The sequence below is a fragment of the Lontra canadensis genome, unplaced genomic scaffold (genome assembly GCF_010015895.1).
Source record: "Lontra canadensis isolate GAN:19392208 unplaced genomic scaffold, GSC_riverotter_1.0 scaffold110, whole genome shotgun sequence".
Taxonomy (NCBI): Eukaryota; Metazoa; Chordata; class Mammalia; order Carnivora; family Mustelidae; genus Lontra; species Lontra canadensis.
This window is the reverse complement of record NW_022631104.1, coordinates 4,363,114-4,383,953: the sequence shown is the minus strand read 5'-3', so window position 1 is coordinate 4,383,953 and position 20,840 is coordinate 4,363,114. Positions and strand designations below refer to the sequence as shown.

Genomic DNA, 20,840 nt, shown 5'->3' with positions numbered 1-20,840 from the left:
AAAAAAAAAAAAAAAAAAAAAAAAAAAAAAAAAAAAAAACCCGAAAAGGAAAGGGGAAAATAAAAATCCATAGCTTCTGATTGAGTTGTCTGAGCACACCATGGGTGTGGTTCTTCTCCCAGGTAAAGAATCTTTCCGAAGAAATGACAGCCCTCGAGGAAAACATCTCCAAACTGACCAAGGAGAAGAAGTCCCTGCAGGAAGCCCATCAGCAAACACTAGACGATCTTCAGGTGGAGGAAGATAAAGTCAACGGTCTCATCAAAATAAATGCCAAGCTAGAGCAGCAAACCGATGACGTAAGGATGTTTTACTCCCAGGTCCCAGCGGCTGTTGCTTGCAGAGGCTGGGGTTAAATGGGGTGGGGGGAGGGTCTGACTTCTAATTCTGGAGCAGATTCCCTGAGTCTGGACCTCAGCCCCCTCCACACAAGTCTTGCTGTCCCTGTGTCTACCTCGTAAAATGGGGATATGACCCGCTTCACCTCGGAAGGTTTTCATGGAAAGCTCAGCATGGGGGTACCGGGGGGCTCAGTCCTTAAGCATTTGCCTTCAGCTCAGGTCATGATCCCAGGGTACTGGGATTGAGTCCCGCATCGGACTCCCTGACCAGCAGGGAGCCTGCTTCTCCCTCTTCCCGGCCCCCCCACTCCTGCTTTCTCTCAATAAATAAATCTTTAAAAAAAAAAAAAGAAGGAAGGAAGAAATAGCACGTAGAGTGTGTTCAGTAAAACATTAGGTAGAGTGTGTTCAGTAAAACATTAGCTGCTACTATACCCCTCATTATCGTCATGGTAATTAACATCATCATAATTAACATCCCCTCTCAGGTCCTTGGGTTCGCAAAGTTCCAGTCTTGTTCTAACATTGTTAAAATTGAGTGATTTTAACATTGTTAAATAGGAGTCCTATTTGTGCCCATAACAGTTACCATTTCCCCCCATCATGTTACTATTTTTTGTTTTGTTTTATTTTTAGTTTCTGAGGTTGACGGTAGTGATTCATCAGTTTCATATAGGCTCTTGGTACAAGAGCCAAGCCTGACGTTTGCAGGCTTACTCACGACCGTGTCTAGAACTTATCCAGATTGCATGTTTTCCTGAGGCCAGAGCAGGCGAGCACCATGCTACCTCTGGGAGGAGTACGGCTGTGCAATCTAGACCTTCCCCGGCTTGGCTACAGCAGAGCCCATCCATGGACGCCCTGCTTCGTCCCTTCTGGGCACAAGCATGCACTCACGGTCACCATGATTCTACAGGGAAGGAACAGGTCAAGTGAGAATCAGCCAAAAGAGGCACCAGAATGCTTCCAAGAGATACAGGGTAGCCTTTGGTGCAGGAGGGAAGAGTGGAGACACGGGGAATCTTGCTCCGTCCTAGGGCCAGACGCCAGTGGTCATACCCCACGGGAGCTCTTGGAAGCCATCAGCGCCGGTGCGGCCACACTGGCCAAGGGGTGAGCTCCAGCCTTTGTGCCTGTGTCTCCCCAGCTTGAAGGCTCCTTGGAACAGGAGAAAAAACTGCGGGCAGACCTGGAGAGAGTAAAGAGGAAGCTGGAAGGGGACCTGAAAATGTCCCAGGAATCCATTATGGATCTAGAAAGCGACAAGCAGCAAGTGGAAGAGAAATTGAAGAAGTAGCTATCTCAGTGTTTGATGTCTGTGTTTAAGCCTGAGTGCCAACTTACCCCCTTTAAAAGCCTTGTATTTCACTTGTTGTTCTTTTAACTGTATAACTATGTATCTGTTTGCAGGAAGGAGTTTGAAATCAGTCAGTTACAAACCAAGATTGAAGAGGAGCAAGCCCACAGCTTACAATTACAAAAAAAGATCAAAGAACTGCAGGTAGAAGTTTTAAACCTTCCCAACCCTGAAAACCCTTTGCAAGGGTCCCTCCTGCCCTTGTTTTTGCCCTTGCTTTTGTTGCTTTAGCTGCTTATTTTCTTCCTATCCTCAGAGCTGGAGGCAATGTTTTGTCCTTCCCTTGATTTTTCTGAAATTAACATTTTAATCTTGCCAGTAGCACATACACAGATTTCTTTGGGAATATTACGGTGTTACCAATAAGGCCAAATATGACTGGTAAGGGTGCGTTGATCACCATCCATAACCCTCCCTTCTCAGAAGTCGCTCTCACTTTCTGGTGGATTGTGTGTACTACTGGCTCCCTTGCTATGGGTTTATGTATGCATTAAGGACCCAAAGAGGGGCGGCTGGCTGGCTCAGGCGGTGGAACATGCAACTCTTGGTCTTAGGGTTGTGAGTTCGAGCCACATGTTGGATGTACAGATTACTTAAAACTGAAATCTTTATAAAGAAAGTCTTGAAGAAATTATCTAAGGGAGATAGATACATGATACACACATACGTGTATATATATGCACGCATGTATTAAAACATGAAGGAACAAGAACGTAAGTGCAAACGTATTTTGTATCTGTACGTGTATATTTATTTATGCATGTAAATATGTTCATTAAGTCTATGTGTATTTTATATTCTATATACTTTATATTTTTTTAGCTTAAATATGATAACACAGAGACTATGGTTCTACAACTCGCCACTTTCATGTAGCAATGCATCCTACAGAGCTGTCCATGGTAGACCGTAGACATGGGTCAATTCTAAAGACTTTATGAACTTCCAGAACATGCTTCCAGCGTGGTGGATTTGACCATCCCCTACTGAGGGACCTTTAGAATGTTTCCAACTGTATTCCTCATTAACTTAATGTTATCATGTAGTCTTTTTTTTGTGGTGCCTACCCCCAGTCCATCACCACCCGCCCTGCCCAAAGTGGGCTGCTCCCTCTCCCCACCACCAACATTCCTGATGCAGTGACCCTTTCAGGCCCGCACAGAAGAGCTGGAGGAGGAAATCGAGGCAGAGCGGGCCTCCCGGGCCAAAGCAGAGAAGCAGCGCTCTGACCTCTCCCAGGAACTGGAGGAGATCAGCGAGCGCCTGGAGGAAGCCAGTGGGGCTACGTCCGCCCAGATCGAGATGAACAAGAAGCGTGAGGCCGAGTTCCAGAAACTTCGCCGGGACCTGGAGGAGGCCACCCTGCAGCACGAAGCCACCACGGCCACTCTTCGGAAGAAGCACGCCGACAGCGTGGCCGAGCTCGGGGAACAGATAGACAACCTGCAGAGGGTCAAGCAGAAGCTGGAGAAGGAGAAGAGCGAGCTCAAGATGGAGATCGATGACATGGCCGGCAACATTGAGACAGTCTCCAAGTCGAAGGTAACTGACCCCTACTCTTAGCAAATGCGAGGCAGTCCAGGAAGCAGACGTAATTCGATGCCCCCAAACTCACTGCCTGTTCCAAACTGCAAGTCTCTCCCGCCTTCTGCCTGCTCCCAGTGCCCCTAAATCCATTCCTATCGGAGCTTGACTCAGTGACCTACTATGACTTGAGGTCTCATCATCCTTCCAGAATTTCAGAAAGCTTTCAGAATCTTCCAAACCATCTGGCATTTTCTAGAACTAAACCTATGGATGGATTGCACCAAAGGGCCTTGCTGGGTATGGTTGGGTATGCCCCCTCCTTGGCCCACGGTATCCATCCCTGGGAGGCATAACTAATGAGAACTTATGCGTGAGAACAGAGTTAGATCCAAGTTTTGTTACACTCAAAGCATGTAAAATTCAGGAGGGGAGGAACTCTTTAAGAAAATGTATACAAAATTATACATACAAAATTAGGCACGAAAGTAGTCATTTAGAGTGAGAGAAAGAAGTCACAAAATTATTGGCACCCTGGAGACACAGACCATTTGCCAGAAAGGTCTCCCTAGAAATATATTCTGCTTGCATGTAGCTTTCCTTCCCCACCTGGAACCTTCTACAGCTACTTGCATGGTCTATGGACCATGCAAGTAAAGGTCATGCTCAACCACACCAGTTTACTGGTAAACCCACCCCTGTGTATGACTTCAAGGCAAAGGCTTCCTCAGCGATGATATGCTTGTAGATTTGTGGGGCCTCCTGCTGTCTTCGTTTAGGATCTGGACTCCCACACCCACACTTTCCTCTTGATTTCTTCCTCAGTTCCTGACTACAGCTCCTTTTTCTCTCTTGCTTGCTTCCCGTTTTTCTGTCCTTCTTGGCTTTTTCTTCCCTCTAAGGAGTTAGGTCTGTATGTATTCTCTGTCTCTGTCTTTGTCTCTTTTCCCCCTGTCACCCCTAGTCCAGGTTGCAGGGTTGTCTGGGTTAGAAGAGATGACAGCACCTGCTTGCCACCTCCCTTCCTCCATCACTTCATGCTCTCTGTTCTCAATTTTAGAATGCAGTGGAAGAAGTACCTTATATTGCTTTATTTTTTAAGTTGTTGTATCCTTTGATTTTTTTGCCTTGTGATTTGCTGTCTCTTTGTCAACTGCCCTAGATAAAATTATTGTATGTTCATATGTCATTTTCTCAAAGATATCCAAAGCCCCTTGAGACCTTCCTTTGAATATAATATCTTTGCCTCTTCTGCTACCATCTTATACTTCCTAGTCTGAGGAAAAATATGTGCTCAACATATTTATTTTATGTTATATGAGATAGGAGGAGGACATCTATAATATATGCAAGGTTTTGAAATAAACTCCACGAAAACAGGGGCCAAACTAGAGGCTGGGGAGTGAATCCCTCAGTGCCACCTCCCCCATAAGGAATCTTTTGTATAATCAAATGAAATGTGCAACAGTGTCCTCTGAATATACTGCTTGCAAACAAATGAATCAGAAGATAATATTACTCACATGGCAACAGAATTACTTATGTTACAAGAGGATCCTGGGGTTCCTTGGAGTAGCATGTTCTCAAAGGTTGTTTTTTTGGTTTTTTGTTTTTTTGTTTTTGTTTTTGTTTTACAAACCAATCAATATTTATCTACCTAAAGCTGTTGCTCCAACCAACTGGTGACTAAGCAGTCATCACAGATAAAACTAAAGCAAATCCGAAGAGATGGTAATTTTTTAAACCGACGTGTATGTGTTCTGCATTCTTATTTTTATTTTACCTGACAAGAAGCTAAACTAACCCAACTTCCCAGTTCAGACCCAGTACTGGACACCAGAAACCCAATTTTTCCATTCATGTTGACTTTTTTTTTTTTTTAAGAGTAACGTGGAAAGAATGTGCCGGACTGTGGAAGACCAATTTAATGAGATCAAAGCCAAGGATGACCAACAGACACAGTTAATCCATGATCTGAACATGCAGAAGGCAAGACTGCAGACCCAAAATGGTAAGGATTGAGGGGCTGGGTTCCGGAAACTACAAACCGTGGGTCAACAATGTTCAGCAACACTCATGCTTCTGTGTGGTAGGAGAACTGAGCCACCAACTGGAAGAGAAGGAGTCTCTGATCTCACAGCTAACCAAAGGCAAGCAGGCCCTCACCCAGCAGCTGGAGGAACTGAAGAGGCAACTGGAAGAAGAAACCAAGGTAAGAATGCCTCTTTCTAGAATGGCAGAGTCAGAACCCGAGAAGCCATGAAAACAGGTTGGAGGCAGCCCTACAACATGAAGTCTGCTACTTTTCCTCTCTGCTGTGTGGGAGGGTAGGAACCTGATCTTTGAGGGCACAGGACTTTGGTGTTGGATCTCCTTCAGAGCCAAGGTGCTCCATCCTCTGGGCTCCTTTGCCCCACATAGCGTGGTCTGATAAACACCCTCACCAGCCAGGGCATCCCTTCCCGACATTCCCCTCCCCCACACACACTGCACCTGCTCCACCCATCTCTGCCTCTGTTCTCTCACTGTGCTCAGCCATTCAGCCCAGCCCCACTGAGATGCCCTCTTCATTCTTCCTCATCATTCATGCGTCACCTGCTGCAACACCTGATTTTAAGTTCTCCCCCTCCCAAAAGACTGCACGGCTCTGGGGACACACTTGGGACATATGCATGAACATGAACCTCCTCATCACGTTCTTGACTTCCATATCTAGGTCTTCATGTTCATCACGCCCTTCTCCCCGCAGATCTGTAAATTACTCCTAGGCAAGAATAATTTTTCCCTAGCACCAAACAGTAGCTACAATGCACACAGCAGGTGCCTAATAAGTGCTGTCTATGGTGTTCAAGCACGAGAATGGGAATCCAGGAGTCCACCCAAACGGCATTCCTAAATGGTGGCCTCAGGAAGTGTTTTGTAGGGGGCCTGGCTGGCTCGGTCGAGGCTCTTGATCTCAGGGTTGTGAGTTCAAGCGCCTTGGGTGTAGAGATTACTTAAAATCTTAAAAAAAAAAAAAAAGGAAAAGAAAGAGTTTTGTTTTGGACCATCAAGATGAGAGCTAAATTGTCCTCTTCACCAGGCAGGATTGAGCAAAGGAGGCCTCTGGGCATGTTCTTCCCTGCCCGGAAGAGGTAACAGAGGCACAGAAACAGAACAGCTCACATCAGAGTCCCCCTGCATGGGGACATAGCCTCTGGTGACATCAAACAATACTTTTTTGGGTTTTCTTCAAGGCGACAGCTTTCCATAGCATTGCTTCAAGTAACAAGAAAATGATCCCCTTCCTAAGTCTGTTTCAATTCTTCTCCTTGCATAAGGAAAAGAGCTCAGTGTGGTTACATCTCTCTAGCATATGCTCATTTTCCTTATTAAGGTGTAGAGAGAGCAGGCTTCAGGTACGGAGGCACACAGCAAGTACCTGGCTGGAAAGTGATCAATAACGTTGCTTTACCCGCGTTGCATTTATTCTTGAGTTCCCTTCTGTGTATGGCACATATTAGTGCTTTTCTATTTATAGTTTAATAGTTTACTTTTATTTAAATACAATCAGGGAGCCAACGTGACAAAAATGAAATAAAACAGGACATATGCAGATATGGCTGTTTGTGAAGGCAGCTCAAGAACAGCTCACGTTGGGAGATGCTGGTTTAGAGGAAAATACCTTAGCTTGGAGTATGGCGGAAAGTCTTTGCAATCTGTCACCACCCTCCTCCCGCAGGCCAAGAACGCCCTGGCCCATGCCCTGCAGTCCTCCCGCCACGACTGTGACCTGCTGCGGGAACAGTATGAGGAGGAGCAGGAGGGCAAGGCCGAGCTGCAGAGGGCTCTGTCCAAGGCCAACAGCGAGGTGGCCCAGTGGAGGACCAAATACGAGACGGACGCCATCCAGCACACGGAGGAGCTGGAGGAGGCCAAGTACGGGGCTCCCCAGTGACAGCAGAAGCGGTGACCCCAGGACATGAGTGAGGGGACAGAGAACTCTTCCTGCCTTGAGAGATAGTCTCTTCCTCCCCAGCCCTTGGTTCCCTTGTGGCTTCTTGGTGACCTATTTGCCGCCAAGCTCTTTGGGCTTCTTCAGGTGGTACCTGTCCACACGTCCCATGCTATGTCTTGGTCTTCCCCAGTTCTAGCCCCGAATCGACGGACAGTTCTGAGATTCTGAAATAGTTCACCTTTGTCCCCCGCTCCAAAAAAAATGGTTCTTTTAGGAAAAAACTGGCCCAGAGGCTCCAGGAAGCAGAGGAAAACACAGAGGCAGTGAGCTCCAAGTGTGCCTCCTTGGAGAAAACCAAGCAGAGGCTCCAGGGGGAAGTGGATGAACTGATGCTTGACTTGGAACGCACCAACACGGCCCGTGTCCTCCTGGACAGGAAGCAGAGGGACTTCGATAAGGTCTGGCCCCCAGAGAGCCACACCCTCTCGCGCTTGCGCGTGTGAGAGACACGCCCACCTGGGAGGTCCTCCGAGCATCAAGTCATGGCGTGTGGGAGGCTGGGCTTTGTAGTGTCTCTTTGCATTCCTGACAGTCCCTCCAAAGTGGATTTTTAGTTCAAGCTAATTCAGATTACTCTGAGATGCTGCGGAAGGCCTGTGATAACATCCCAGTCTGGGGCCCGCGATCTAGGACAGAGCCCCGCCCTGTTTCTCGAATCCCCAGGATGGAAGGGTAAAACCTCAGTGTTGCTCACAGATAGACCTCGTTTTCCTGGGCTCTTCCAGGTGCCCTGGTCCTTCCTGCTGTTCACGTGTCCCTGTGCCATCTCCCAGGTCCTTGCAGAGTGGAAGCAAAAACTGGACGAGAGTCAGGCTGAGTTGGAAGCAGCTCAGAAAGGATCCAGGTCCCTTAGTACTGAAGTCTTCAAGCTCCAGAACGCCTATGAGGAAGTGGTGGATCAGTTAGAGACGCTGAGGCGGGAGAATAAAAACTTGCAAGGTGAGCTGCCTCCCCCACCCACCCCAAGGGAGCACCTGTACCCACCCCACCTTGCCTCCTGCTTCCCACCACCCTGCAGAACCCTTCCATCTGCTCCGTCGACCCTGGAGCTCAACCCAGCTAATGCCACAGACATAGTCATAACCAAGTGTCCTCTGGAACACGAAGGGCAAAGGGAGTTGCTAAGCTCACCTCTTCTTAGAGAACAAGATCCTGCACGGATTCTGTCGATGTGGCTTTGTGTCCTTGGGCGTGCCACCAAATCCCTTAGGACTTCAGACTCCTGGTCTGCAAAATCAGACCAGACCCGATGTCCCTGAAAGCCCCTTCTAGTCCCAAAAGATGATGATTCTCTATTCTATACATTGTCTCCAGAATTTTCTCCCCCGGCCATCACCGTGACCATTTTACATACTTGGTGAAGACTTTTTAGCGTTCTTGCCACTCCTCCCTCAACATGGTTCAGGTGGGGCAACACGCCTGGGTTGTGCCGAGACCTCACGCAAAGGGTTCCACCACGCTCTCTCCTGCATAAATGGGAATGAATCACCAGTCCCCAGGTTGCCAGGCAAAATGCCTCTGCTGTCAACGCGAGCCCGATCAAACACGCTAAATCGAGCCTGTCCTTTGCAGAAGAGATTTCTGACTTAACCGAGCAGATTGCAGAAACTGGCAAGAACCTTCAGGAAGTGGAAAAGACCAAGAAGCAAGTGGAGCAGGAAAAGTCAGACCTCCAGGTTGCCCTAGAAGAGGTGGAGGCAAGTGTCTAGGACATGACATGAGGGTGCTCAGGAGGGCAGGATGCCAAAGGTGTGGGGACTAGACCAGACCTCTGGGGCTGCTTCCTGCCAAGAGGGGCCAAGGCTCCACGGGGAAGAACATCCAGCCATCCCTGGGAAAACAGCTGTGCCGTGTTTCATCTCCTGGGTGTCCTCTAGGTCACCACATCTCCCCTTTTGAAAATAAACACATTCGTGATGTCCTCTATGTCTTCCTCTCGGGAAGCAAGAAATCAGTCAGCAGGCATCCCAAGAGCTGGCTCAGAATTCCTCGGCTCTAACAGGGTCACACGCTAGGCAGTCTATGGACACTGGGATTTCTGGAAAGTCAAAACAGGGCCAGTGTCCTGAGGCCCTAATCGGTGTGGCCAGTGCAGGGCAGATGGTGGAGCTGTTTCTAGGGAAATTTGCATGATGCAGGATAAGGGGTGAGCGATTACTCTGTCATTTTAGACAATAGGGTGGCTCCTGAGTTATGGTCCCTGTTAAAAAAAAAAAAAAAAAAACATCCGGGCACCTGGGTGGCTCAGTGGATTAAGCCTCTGCCTTCACCTCAGGTCATGATCTCAGGGTCCTGGGATAGAGCCCCACCCACGTCAGGCTCTCTGCTCTGTGGGGAGCCTGCTTCCCTCTCTATCTCTCTCTGCCTACTTGTGATCTCTCTTTATTAAAAAATAAATAAATTTTTAAAAATCTTAAAAAAAGGGCGCCTGAGTGGCTCAGTGGGTTAAGCTGCTGCCTTCGGCTCAGGTCATGATCTCAGGGTCCTGGGATCGAGTCCCACATCGGGCTCTCTGCTCAGCAAGGAGCCTGCTTCCCTCTCTCTCTCTCTCTCTCTCTGCCTGCCTCTCCATCTACTTGTGATCTCTCTGTCAAATAAATAAATAAAATCTTTAAAAAAAAAAATCTTAAAAAAAAGACACACTCAATAAAGGTTTTACTAATTCAGAAAGGTGCTCTGTCCCTCTCCAGACACAAAGTTTTTGTAACAGATACAAAGCTTTAGTCCCAGGCTCATTACTAGGAGGGACATTTGGGGGCCACATTGTTTGACCTCTACTCATCTGTAAAATGGGTAGAATAATATTCGTTCTATCATACTGGCTAGGATAATACCCATTCAAGAAGGGGGGCTGCCCACCACCCCCCCACCCCTCCCCCCAGTCACTCCTCTGCTTCGATCAGGGCTCCTTGGAACACGAAGAGAGCAAGATCTTGCGTGTCCAGCTGGAGTTGAGCCAGGTGAAATCCGAGCTTGACCGCAGGGTCACTGAGAAGGACGAAGAGATCAAGCAGCTGAAAAGAAACAACCAGCGAGCGGCAGAAGCCATGCAGAGCGTGCTGGACGCCGAGATCCGGAGTCGGAACGACGCCATGAGGCTGAAGAAGAAGATGGAGGGAGACCTCAACGAGATGGAGATCCAGCTGGGCCATTCCAACCGCCAGGTGGCAGAGACGCAGAAACACCTGCGCACCGTGCAGGGTCAGCTCAAGGTGAGCACAGGCTCCCGTGGACCTGGCCGGCACTCGCCCTGTCCCGGACTCCGGCCTCACTCACGTCTGGCTGTCCCCGCAGGACTCCCAACTGCACCTGGATGAGGCCCTGAGGAGCAATGAGGACCTCAAGGAGCAGCTAGCCATCGTGGAGCGCAGGAATGACCTCTTGCTGGAGGAGCTGGAGGAGATGAAGGTGGCCTTGGAACAGACGGAGAGGACCCGCAGGCTGTCGGAGCAGGAGCTGCTGGACGCCAGCGACCGCGTGCAGCTCCTCCACTCCCAGGTGCATCCCTCCTCCCTCCACCCAGGGCCCACCCTGGGGGGCAGGCAGGACCTTGGCAGTGTAAGGGAGCACCCACCTTTCCTCCCAGACTTGCGGTCAAGACCAAGCTGCTTTAAGCTTAGTTCTTTGGAGGTGGCTGGCTGACACAGTCGGTAGATCTCGGGGTTGTGAGTTCGAGCCCCACTTGGGTGGAGAGATGACTTAAAAGTAAAATCTTTAAAAAAAAAAAAAAAAGCTTAGTTCTTGGAATAACTATGTTCCAGATGGGCAGATTTCTGAGCTTTCTTTAATCTGAAGATAAAAGGTCATGCACATCTCCATCTCAGAGAAAGGAAGGATGAGTTATTGCATCAAGGGTCTGGAGAAGACTTCACAGAGGAAGCAACCTCTAATTGCAATCTTGGAAAATTAGAATTATCTTTCAAAATAATTGTGGTTTTTTTTTTACCTTTATGAAAGTTCTTGTTGGATTTTTAAGGAGATAGAAGTTTATCGAATACACCGGAAGGGAGCAGTGAGCTGCCCCCCACCTTTATAAAAGTTTTATAAAAACAATTCTTTGTTTCGAAATAGAGAGCCTACAAGCAAACAAATAGAAGAACGATACCAGCCACCGTGTCCCCATTGGAAACCTTTCCTTCCAAGCTCTCGTCGATCTCTGCAATTATTATACTTTTGTAAAAATGCGATCGACGTTTCTGCAGCTTCGTATTTTCATTTTAACAAAGTGTCATGAGTGTTATTTCCATCCCTTTAAATAATATTCTATGACTTTTTTTTTTGAAGATTGATTGATTGATTGATTGATTTGAAAGAGAGAACGCACGTGTTCATCATCGGGGGAAAGGGCAGAGGGAGAAATCTTGAGCAGACTCCCTGAGTGTGGACCCCCCCACACACACACACACACACTACCCTTCCCCCTGCCACCACTCCCCACTCAATACCATGGCCCTGAGATCACGACCCAAGCCAAAACCAAGAGCCAGTTGCTTCACCGACTGAGCCACCCAGGTGCCCCCGCCATGACTATTTTTAATGGCAAAAAAGTGGTCTATTACAGTAGGGTGATAGGGCAGCTTTTTTAATCTATCTTCCATGGCTGGATGTTTTTAATTATTCCCAATAAAATCTTTACCACTAGAAAGAGTTCTGTGATGAACTTAACTTATAATTAAATATTCACGTTTTCCCGTTATTGTTTCTTTCCTTAATATTCCTAGACGTAAACAGATTGCTGGAAGCAGAATTTCATGGTCCAAAGGATAAAGACATTTGCAACTTATTGTAAATCAGCCTTCACAAGGTGGTCTCCATTTTTATTCTCATTGAGAGAATATGTAAGAGCTCTTGCCTCTAAATCCTCAAAGACCCTAGTTACACGTCTTTTAATCCTCACCAACTTCACGGTTGAAAAACACCTCACCTATATAATTTTGATTTTCTTGGGGCACCTTGCTGGCTCTTTGGGTAAAGCATCCAACTCCACTCTTGATCTCAGGGTCATGAGTTCGAGCCCCATGTTGGGCCTGGAGCCTACTTTAAAAAAAAAATAAATACAGTAAAGTTTTGATTTCTTCTGGCATGTTCCACCTATATACACTTTGTGCCCTGGTTTTTTACTTGTGCAATTTGTCTTTTTTATGAGTTGAGGGTGTTTTTTGAGCAATATACATTGGGAGCGTTTCCACTTTGTCACAACACTTGTAATTTTATTTATGGGGTGTCTTGATCATTAGAATTATTTCTCATTTTATATACTTAGGTCTACCCATCCTTTTCTTGCTCCAACACCTTTTAACTTCTTCCTCAAACATGTGAAAGTCTACCTTTATCAGTTACTCATTCATTTTATATACAGTTCTTGGGTCTGTTTCAGGACCTTCTGTTTGGTCAAGAATGAAACAGTACCTAGCAAATCCCCCAGGGAAAAATAAGAAATAAGAAATAAGAAATCCCCATGCAAATTTCTCCCCCTCTATTGTTCCAAGCTCCCAAAGATAACCTACACCTCTGGCATCTAATTTTTCCTATAGAACACGAGCCTGATAAATACCAAGAAAAAATTGGAAGCGGACATAGCCCAGTGCCAGGCAGAGGTGGAGAACTCCATCCAAGAGTCCAGAAACGCAGAGGAGAAGGCCAAGAAAGCCATCACGGATGTGAGCTCTGTTCCTTCTTTTCAGCGCCTGTTTTTGGAGTCAGGGAAGGGACTTCGAGGTGGGGACAAGGCAAGGAGGCTTTGTCTCCTGATGACCTACAGTCAGTCATGCTGGCTTCCTAGAGAGGGAATTAGATGAAGCCTCAGCCAAAATCAGCTGGGGAGGAGATACATGACTAGTCATGGTGGAATGAGGGAGCCAGGAACAGCAGGCACAGTATTGACCTTGACAGCATCCTCTGTGGACTCCTGGTCGGGATGCCAGGTGGCCCACTCACATGTCCTATGAACTTCATCAGGCGGCTATGATGGCCGAGGAGCTGAAGAAGGAGCAGGACACCAGCGCCCACCTGGAGCGCATGAAGAAGAACCTGGAGCAGACGGTGAAGGACCTGCAGCACCGTCTGGATGAGGCTGAGCAGCTGGCCCTGAAGGGCGGGAAGAAGCAGATCCAGAAACTGGAGAACCGGGTAGGGTTCTAGAAGGTTCTAGAGATTCTGGTTCTCAAAGTGATATCCGGTTCAGCCATCCTGGGCAGAGCCACTGGTCCAGCAACTAGGTTGCAGGAGAGTGGGGGTGGATGGAGGGCATGCAAGTTTGGTCTGAGGACTACATGCCAATATGCCCACCTAGGTCTCCTTCACTGGTTCCTCCACCCCAATACACACACACACACACACACACACACACACACACACACACTTTACAACACTCGTGCCTCAGGAGCTGCAGAATGAAGACACTTGCAAATAGTCACATCCTGTTTTTATAGGAATTCAGATCCATATAAGTGAGGGGAAATGTACTTTGCATTCATAACATTATGTAGTTTATGTAACTTACATTTTGGACCAGCCTCTGTTTTGGTGAACAATGGCCCATCCTACGTAAAGTCTAGAGTCTCTCTTCACCTCCCACCCCCGGGCTCCCGTTTGTCCCAGACTTCTCAGTCTCTGAACCCAGTCAGGCTGCAATGCTGGGAAGCTTCTCCCTTGCTCTGTCCTAAAGGGCAGGTGACTGGCACTTCCTCCCACGTTTTTCCACAGAAAAACTCTACCCCCAGCGCAGAGGCAGTCTTGCTTTTTTTTCTGAATCTGGGAGCTGATCTGTATTTGTTTTTGTCTCTTGGGTCGGTGGGGGGAGGCTTCCTTTGTTGCCAAGACCCCTTGATTTTCCCTTGAGACCTGGGGATGGTTTATTTCATTTGTTTTGCAAATGACTCCATTACCAGTTCTGTGGGGCTGGTGGGGCAGGGAGCTTGTTCTATCTTCTCTGTAGTCCTGGGAGGGGGGAAATGGTGGCATGGGAGGAGAAGGGGGTGAGGGGCAAGGAAGAGAAGGAGGTGACCTCTCAGCAGGGAGACACCCCAGATGCACTCAGGCTTCAGGCCTCCCAAGGATGTGGTCACCAGCACATGCACACCATGAATGTGAACGATTTCTTTCTTTTTTTTTTTTTTTTTTTTGGTTAAAAATCGACAAGGCAATAGGTACGTGAGTAACAAAAGTCAACACCACGGAAGTCAGAATTTCTTCCCCCCAAGTTCTCTAAATTCTTACTTCTAATTCTTCCCAGTCGTCCTCTATTGCATGAGCTTAGCCTGTCCTCATGGATCCCTCCACTGAGGGAGGGATTAGAGCCCATGCCTCCCTCCCTGATTCTTTGGTTCCTGGGCCAGCAACCCCCCCTCATTGCATGGCACCTCAACTGGCCTCCAGCCCCAGCTGCCCTATTATCTTTAGTCCTGCAAACCTTCCAGAGGCCACTAGAGCATTGCCAGGAACCCAGATGTTTTGCAGAAGCTAATAGTAAACAGCTTCCCAGGGTACATGGGTAGGGGGTGGCTAGGGATCGTTTTTGGAACAGTGCCCAGAGTTAATCTGTTCCACTGGTGGATTCCAAGGTTGATCTGGTGAGTCCACAAGCCCAGGGCTGCCCATGTCTGTGGCCACTGGGATTCCCTGTGGCTGGCCACCGCCCTCATATCTCGACTTTCTAGACTGTGGCTTTGGGACCACAGTTAGTGACCTGTGTCCTCAGTGGCTGTCCTGTCCCCTCAAGACTTCAGGAAAGCCAGAAACAGCTATGAAGTGACCACTACTGGCAGAGTGCTTTATCATTTAAAACACGATTTCACATGCTTTGTCTAACTTGACTCCCACCTTTGATACAGGTGGAGTGGGAATTAGTCTCCACCCTAAGCCCATAGAAACTCACTCTTAGGGGCAGCTGCTTTGGCTTTTGGAATCAGTCAGCTGGCCCCAGGGCTTGAACACACCTGGACCGTTCCTGGCCCCGGCTATCTCCCTGACCCCCCTGCAGCCTCACTTGGCCAGGAATCAGGCCCCCCAAAATGCTCACACAGGCTTCACCTGCAGGGATGAGTCGGGGCTGAGACCCAGGTCTTGCCAAGCTGCCTCCCTCAGGGGAAGAGGTGTCCTTGGCCAAGCCCAGCCTGATGGCCCTGCTGGGGGCACCAAGGGCTCCATCTTGTTCTCCTTTGCACAAGGCCACCACGCCAGCAGTGGTGGCCCTGTGTGCCCAGGATGTGTCCTGAGCTCTAGGAGGGGACATTTTTACAAACTATATTTAGGGGATACCAAGTTCACCCTAAAATGACCATGGGAGAAGTCTGGCCGCCCTGACTCAAACGCTGGCCTCTCTCCACTCCCCCCCAAAAAACCAGGTGCGTGAGTTGGAAAGCGAGCTGGATGCTGAGCAGAAGAGGGGGGCCGAGGCTCTGAAGGGGGCCCATAAATATGAACGCAAGGTCAAGGAGCTAACCTACCAGGTAGGTGTCTCCAAAGCCTCTATGAGCTCCAGGTTGCTCCGACCCCAGCATAAGCTGTGGTGGCGGTGGCACGGTGCTATGTTTGCAGGCCGAGGAGGACCACAAGAACATCCTCAGGCTCCAGGATCTGGTGAACAAGCTGCAAGCCAAAGTGAAGGCTTACAAGAGGCAGGCTGAGGAGGCTGTGAGTAGGGGGGCCCTGGAAGCCCGTGCACACCTAGGGACCCTCAGTCCTCATCAAGAGTCTGTCCTGTCGTGGAGCCTAAGGCCCAAGTTTTCATTTGCAGGCTACAAAGTCAGGGACACCTGCCCACTTCTCTCCCCTGGCTTGTGTTAAATAAGACTGTCCTCCCCCCGTGCTTCCTGTTCTCATCTCAGGTGCCCCTGCCCCTCACTTTATCCCCCACCCCCAGCCCAGAACATTCTAGCTCCCCTTGCCAGCCCTACCTCACCCTGAGACCCCAGCCAGCTCAGGCTACCCCACCAGCCCTCCCTGAGCCAGCAACCTGACTTAGATCCGCCCCCGATCCCGGTTCACAACATCACACCTTGCCCCTGTCCTTCATCCCCATTGTCTCCTCTTCCCTCCCTCCCTACACTGCCTCCCTCCCACCCACCCTTCCTGACCTGCCCTTGATCAAACAGACCTCAGATATTCTAGCAGAAAGCTGGCCTGCAGGGGTGGAAGTTGGGGGTAGGGAAGAGGTGGGGAGGACTTTTTCTGTTACAGAAAATAAATACTTAGGGAAACTCTAGGTTAAGCAAAGTTGAACTGGTTGCTTTCAAGGATTTCTGGGATTTTGTCTGTGATGGGTAATGCACTCTTCAAAGTGAACACACCATTCTAGAATGCAGCTTTGTCCCCCACCCCCAAACCCGGGTGGAACTTGGATCCTTTTTATTGTATGCAGAGCAGCCCATAGCCCATAGCCATAGCACTAGGGTTCTGAGGAACAAAATTTGGGGGACCCTGCTATTGATAAATGACTGAGCAGATGGCTTCTTTCAATGTCCATTTTCCCTCCCTGCCTAGGGGCTTGTGGTTCCACCTTGACCACAGGGAAGCAGATCTGAGCTAGTTAAATGGAGGGGAAGGGGTCTGTGCCCATTGGATGAGGATGGTCATAGCGAGACTGTCTGGGAGGGAGGGTACCAGGAGACCACCTTCTTGGAGAACCTTTGGATTGTCCTCAGTAGATATGGGGACAGTGGCCTGGCCACAGGCAGACAGTGCTGGGAGAAGGCCAGGGCAAGGGGGGTTAGGGCAATAGACTCTGATCTTCCAGGTGCCTTGGGAGGACTCAGGGCTTGGGTCCCGGCAGAGCAGGGATGTGGGGGAACAGGCAGAGGTTCAAGCAGTGGCAACACTATCCTCAAGGCAGCCAGACAGCATACATGGTCAGGGGCTAGGAGTGGTGTCCTGGCACCAAGAGAGCTGGGCTCAGCCTCCTCTGACCTCAGGGAATGCAGGGTCCAAGCCCTTCCGGTTCCCCAGCACCCCAGGGAGGCCTGCAGGGACAAGCAACCTCAGAGCCAGAGTGAGGAACTGCCTCCCGTCCCTCCGTCTCCCCATTCAGGAGGAGCTGGCCAACACGCAGCTGTCCAAGTGCCGGAGGGTCCAGCATGAGCTGGAGGAGGCGGAGGAGAGAGCGGACATTGCTGAGTCCCAGGTCAACAAGCTGCGGGCCAAGAGCCGAGATGTGGGGGGTCAGGTGAGAGCAGACGTCTTCCCCAGATGTCCTGACGCCGGGACCCGGGGAGCACCCAGGGAGAGTACAGAGGCCACCCCTCCAGCCAGGCCCCTGCTGGTTCCAGAATCATGGGGCAGGGGACAGATATCTTATCACCCCCATGCCTCCCTGTCGTAAGAGGCGCTGCCTGGGAAGCCCCTGCTTTTCAGGGGACTCATCCCTCTCCAGGGACCCATGGCTTTGTTTTTATGACACGCAAAGGGAAACAATGCCGTTCTTCAATATTTTTCCAGAAGTTCCTGCCTTTCCAGCTGCTCCACGTGAAGGCAGTACTCAGCCTTGCCTTGGATTTGACTCATTTCCTGCTTGTTTTCCTCCCACAGAAGCTGGAGGAATGAGGCCTTCCCGATGCCCACTGCTGTGCGACACACTGAGAGAGGGGAGGGATGGTGTCCTGAGAAATAAAGTCTGTTCGTTTCTGTCTCTCTGGCTCTACGTGTTCATAATCACGGTCCATCCCACTTGCTCGGGGTGCTTTGAGAGGCATGTCTGACGTGCTGTGCGTACACAGAAATAAGGGATGTGGTAAATAAGAGGAAGTCCTCCTGGATCCAGCAGGAAAGGCCAAGAGAAGAACCACCGCCAAGTAAGCCACCGGCTTCCTTCGCACTGAAATAAGGCCCCTTTCAGGTAACCAGAGCACGTTTTCTCCTCGGAACACAGAATTGTTTCATTTCACTTCCCCAGTGTCTCTCTCAACTTCTAGACAGGGACACTGGGCCCAAGTAAATGAAGTCCTCCGACTGTGGTTACCCAAGGCAGGATGGAGTTGAGATGCCCTGGGTCTCAGACTCCCAGGCAGTGTTGCCGCTAAGAAATTCTGCTTTTCCATCCTGTCCTTCTAAGGGGCTGTGTTGAACATCCACTGCTCCCCATGACATCTGAGTAGGGGGTAGGTGTACCCCAACTCATTCATTCCTGGGAAACGCCGGGTAGGGTCTTGCCTGCCTTCTCCTTCCAGCTGTCTTCTCTCTGCTCCACCTGCACGGATCCTTCCCATGGTGCCCAGAGCCAAAATGTGAAGGGAGCAGGTAGGCTGTGAACTTCCAGAGTCCAGGCTGAGCCTGGCCCAAGTGTCAAGAGAGAAACCTCTGTCGATTTGGGGGCTCACTCCTGGATCCTGATCAGATTGTGTTGATTTGCTTACATGGAAGGTTAAAGATGTAGCAGAATGGGATAAAGACAGGATTAGGCCCAATCACTTCATAGCTGTAAATGCATGGCCTTGGATTGGCCTTGGCCTTGGGTTGGCCACACACTCTCTGAACCTGACTTACCTCAAAGGTCATACTGACCACGTGCATGGGCTTGGGTTCTGGCATACATGGATGGAATCACAGGACTGTCACATGCTAATTGCATGGCCTTGGGCAAGTCAGTCTTCTCTCTGAGCCCCATCTTCCTTATTCTGTAATAATAGAAGTCATAGCTTTGCTGGAATGGGTGAGGGGCTGGGATGGTGACAAGAGGTGTAGAGCTTCTTTGGGGGACAATAAAATGTTCTAAAATTGATTGTGGGGATGGATGTGTAGCTGTGAATATACTGAAAGCCATTGAATTGTATAGTATGTGGATTATATCTCAATAAAACCAAAACTGGCTCACTCTGTACCAGGCACAAGATAAGTACACTATCCTCTAACATCTTGTGTCATCTCTTCTCTCTAGCTTTCTAGATCCGACGCTCCTTTCCACCTCATCACCAGCCCACCCCACATGCTTTCAACACAGTGGGGTAGGAAGGTGAGGCAGTTGGCAGCAGTGATGTTGGCAGGAAATTATTCTGAGATCAGGTGACCTCATATGTCTGACATTATGATCCCCATCATCAACATCACCATCATCATCATCATTATCATCAACATCATCATCAGCATCACCACCATCATCATCACCATCGTCATCACCACTAGTAGCAGGCTCACCAACATCATCATCATCACCATCACCACCATCATCATTGCCACCATCATCCTCATCATCACCATCAGTGTCACCATTGTCATCAGCATCACCACCACCATCACCACCACCACCACCACCATCATCATCATCAGCATCACCATTGCCACCATCATGATCACCATCACCATCAGTGTCACCATCATTGTCACCATTGTCATCAGGATCATCACCATCATCATCACCACCATCATTACTCTCATCACTACCATCATTGTCATCATCACCATCACCACCATCATCATCACCATCACCACCACCATCACCATCACCATCACCACCATCATTGTCACCATTGTCATCAGGATCATCACCATCATTACTGTCATCACTACCATCATTGTCATCATCACCATTATCATCATCATCATCACCATCATCACCACCATCATTACCATCATTGTCACCATTGTCATGAGGATCATCACCATCATCACCATTACCATCACCATCGTCACCACCACCATCATCATCAGTACTAAACTTCAAGACTGGAGAAGTCTATTTAAAAAAATAAAAATCTCTTTAACCTCCTCAGTTTTACAGACAAGGAACTGAGGTCATTCTCAAGGTCCCCAGATATCCGCCCCAGTCCAGCCCTCCCAATAATTTCAAATACACAGAACACTTGTGAATGTGTTGAGTGTTCACATGCTCCTTTTTCTCCCTTCCATTCAAGCCACACAACAAGCCCATCAGGAGATCAGGCTGATATCAATCTCTCATTTCTAGCAGTGTTGCTGATAGCCTATGGCTTATCCAGGGTTGAGAAGAGATCGCAGCTCTTCAGACCCTCCCTATAGCACACAGTCTCACAGTGGTGGGTTTTGCTCCTGCTCAGCCATGTGATGTGATGTTAAGAGCCCTGGGTCCCAGACCTGCCCCACCACTAACTAGCTTTGTGATTTGGGGCAAGTGGTTTCATGACTATAAGCCTCAGCTGCCTCCCATACAATTGGGGTGTAACATGGTACTTTACAGGGTTATTTTGAGAAGTAAATAAGATGATTCAAGAAGCACCCTTGGTCTAGAGCCCCAAACATCAGTAGCACTCCAGGAACCTGTCGTCATGGTGGAGAGGGACAAGACACAGCCTCAGGACAAGGGTGGAAGGTAACATGGGTCCAGATGTACAACAGTTGGGTTTAGCTTTGTCCCCTTAGGGCTTCCTCTACTTTGAGAAGATAACAAGCCACAGGGTTGGCAGTCATCAAAAGAAATTACTATTTGGGGGCCCCTGGGTGGCTCAGTGGGTTAAGCCTCTGCCTTCAGTTCAGGTCATGATCTCGGGGCCTGGGATCGTGCCCCGCATCGGACTCTCTGCTCAGCAGGGAGCCTGCTTCCCCCTCTCTCTCTGCCTGCTGTTCTGCCTACTTGTGATCGCTCTTTCTGTCAAATAAATAAATAAAATGAAAAAAAAAAGAAATTACTATGGAATTCCACCCCTCTCAGACATCA

At 49.0% G+C, this 20,840-nt stretch overlaps 1 protein-coding gene across 1 annotated transcript in view; it reads left to right on the top strand.

The window, feature by feature from the left end:
• The window catches only part of MYH13 (myosin heavy chain 13), a 47,413-nt gene extending 29,640 nt beyond the window's left edge, over positions 1–17,773 (top strand). Inside the window, exons 23-40 of the mRNA XM_032839808.1 lie at positions 123–299; positions 1,489–1,634; positions 1,752–1,842; positions 2,851–3,240; positions 5,107–5,233; positions 5,316–5,434; positions 6,944–7,140; positions 7,434–7,617; positions 7,993–8,158; positions 8,792–8,916; positions 10,123–10,431; positions 10,514–10,717; positions 12,754–12,879; positions 13,178–13,348; positions 15,565–15,669; positions 15,758–15,853; positions 17,247–17,381; positions 17,744–17,773. Coding sequence (XP_032695699.1) covers positions 123–299; positions 1,489–1,634; positions 1,752–1,842; positions 2,851–3,240; positions 5,107–5,233; positions 5,316–5,434; positions 6,944–7,140; positions 7,434–7,617; positions 7,993–8,158; positions 8,792–8,916; positions 10,123–10,431; positions 10,514–10,717; positions 12,754–12,879; positions 13,178–13,348; positions 15,565–15,669; positions 15,758–15,853; positions 17,247–17,381; positions 17,744–17,758 — 2,883 coding nt within the window. The 3' untranslated portion in view covers positions 17,759–17,773. The remainder of the gene's footprint in view (positions 1–122; positions 300–1,488; positions 1,635–1,751; positions 1,843–2,850; positions 3,241–5,106; positions 5,234–5,315; positions 5,435–6,943; positions 7,141–7,433; positions 7,618–7,992; positions 8,159–8,791; positions 8,917–10,122; positions 10,432–10,513; positions 10,718–12,753; positions 12,880–13,177; positions 13,349–15,564; positions 15,670–15,757; positions 15,854–17,246; positions 17,382–17,743) is intronic.
• The last annotated feature ends 3,067 nt before the right edge of the window (positions 17,774–20,840 follow it).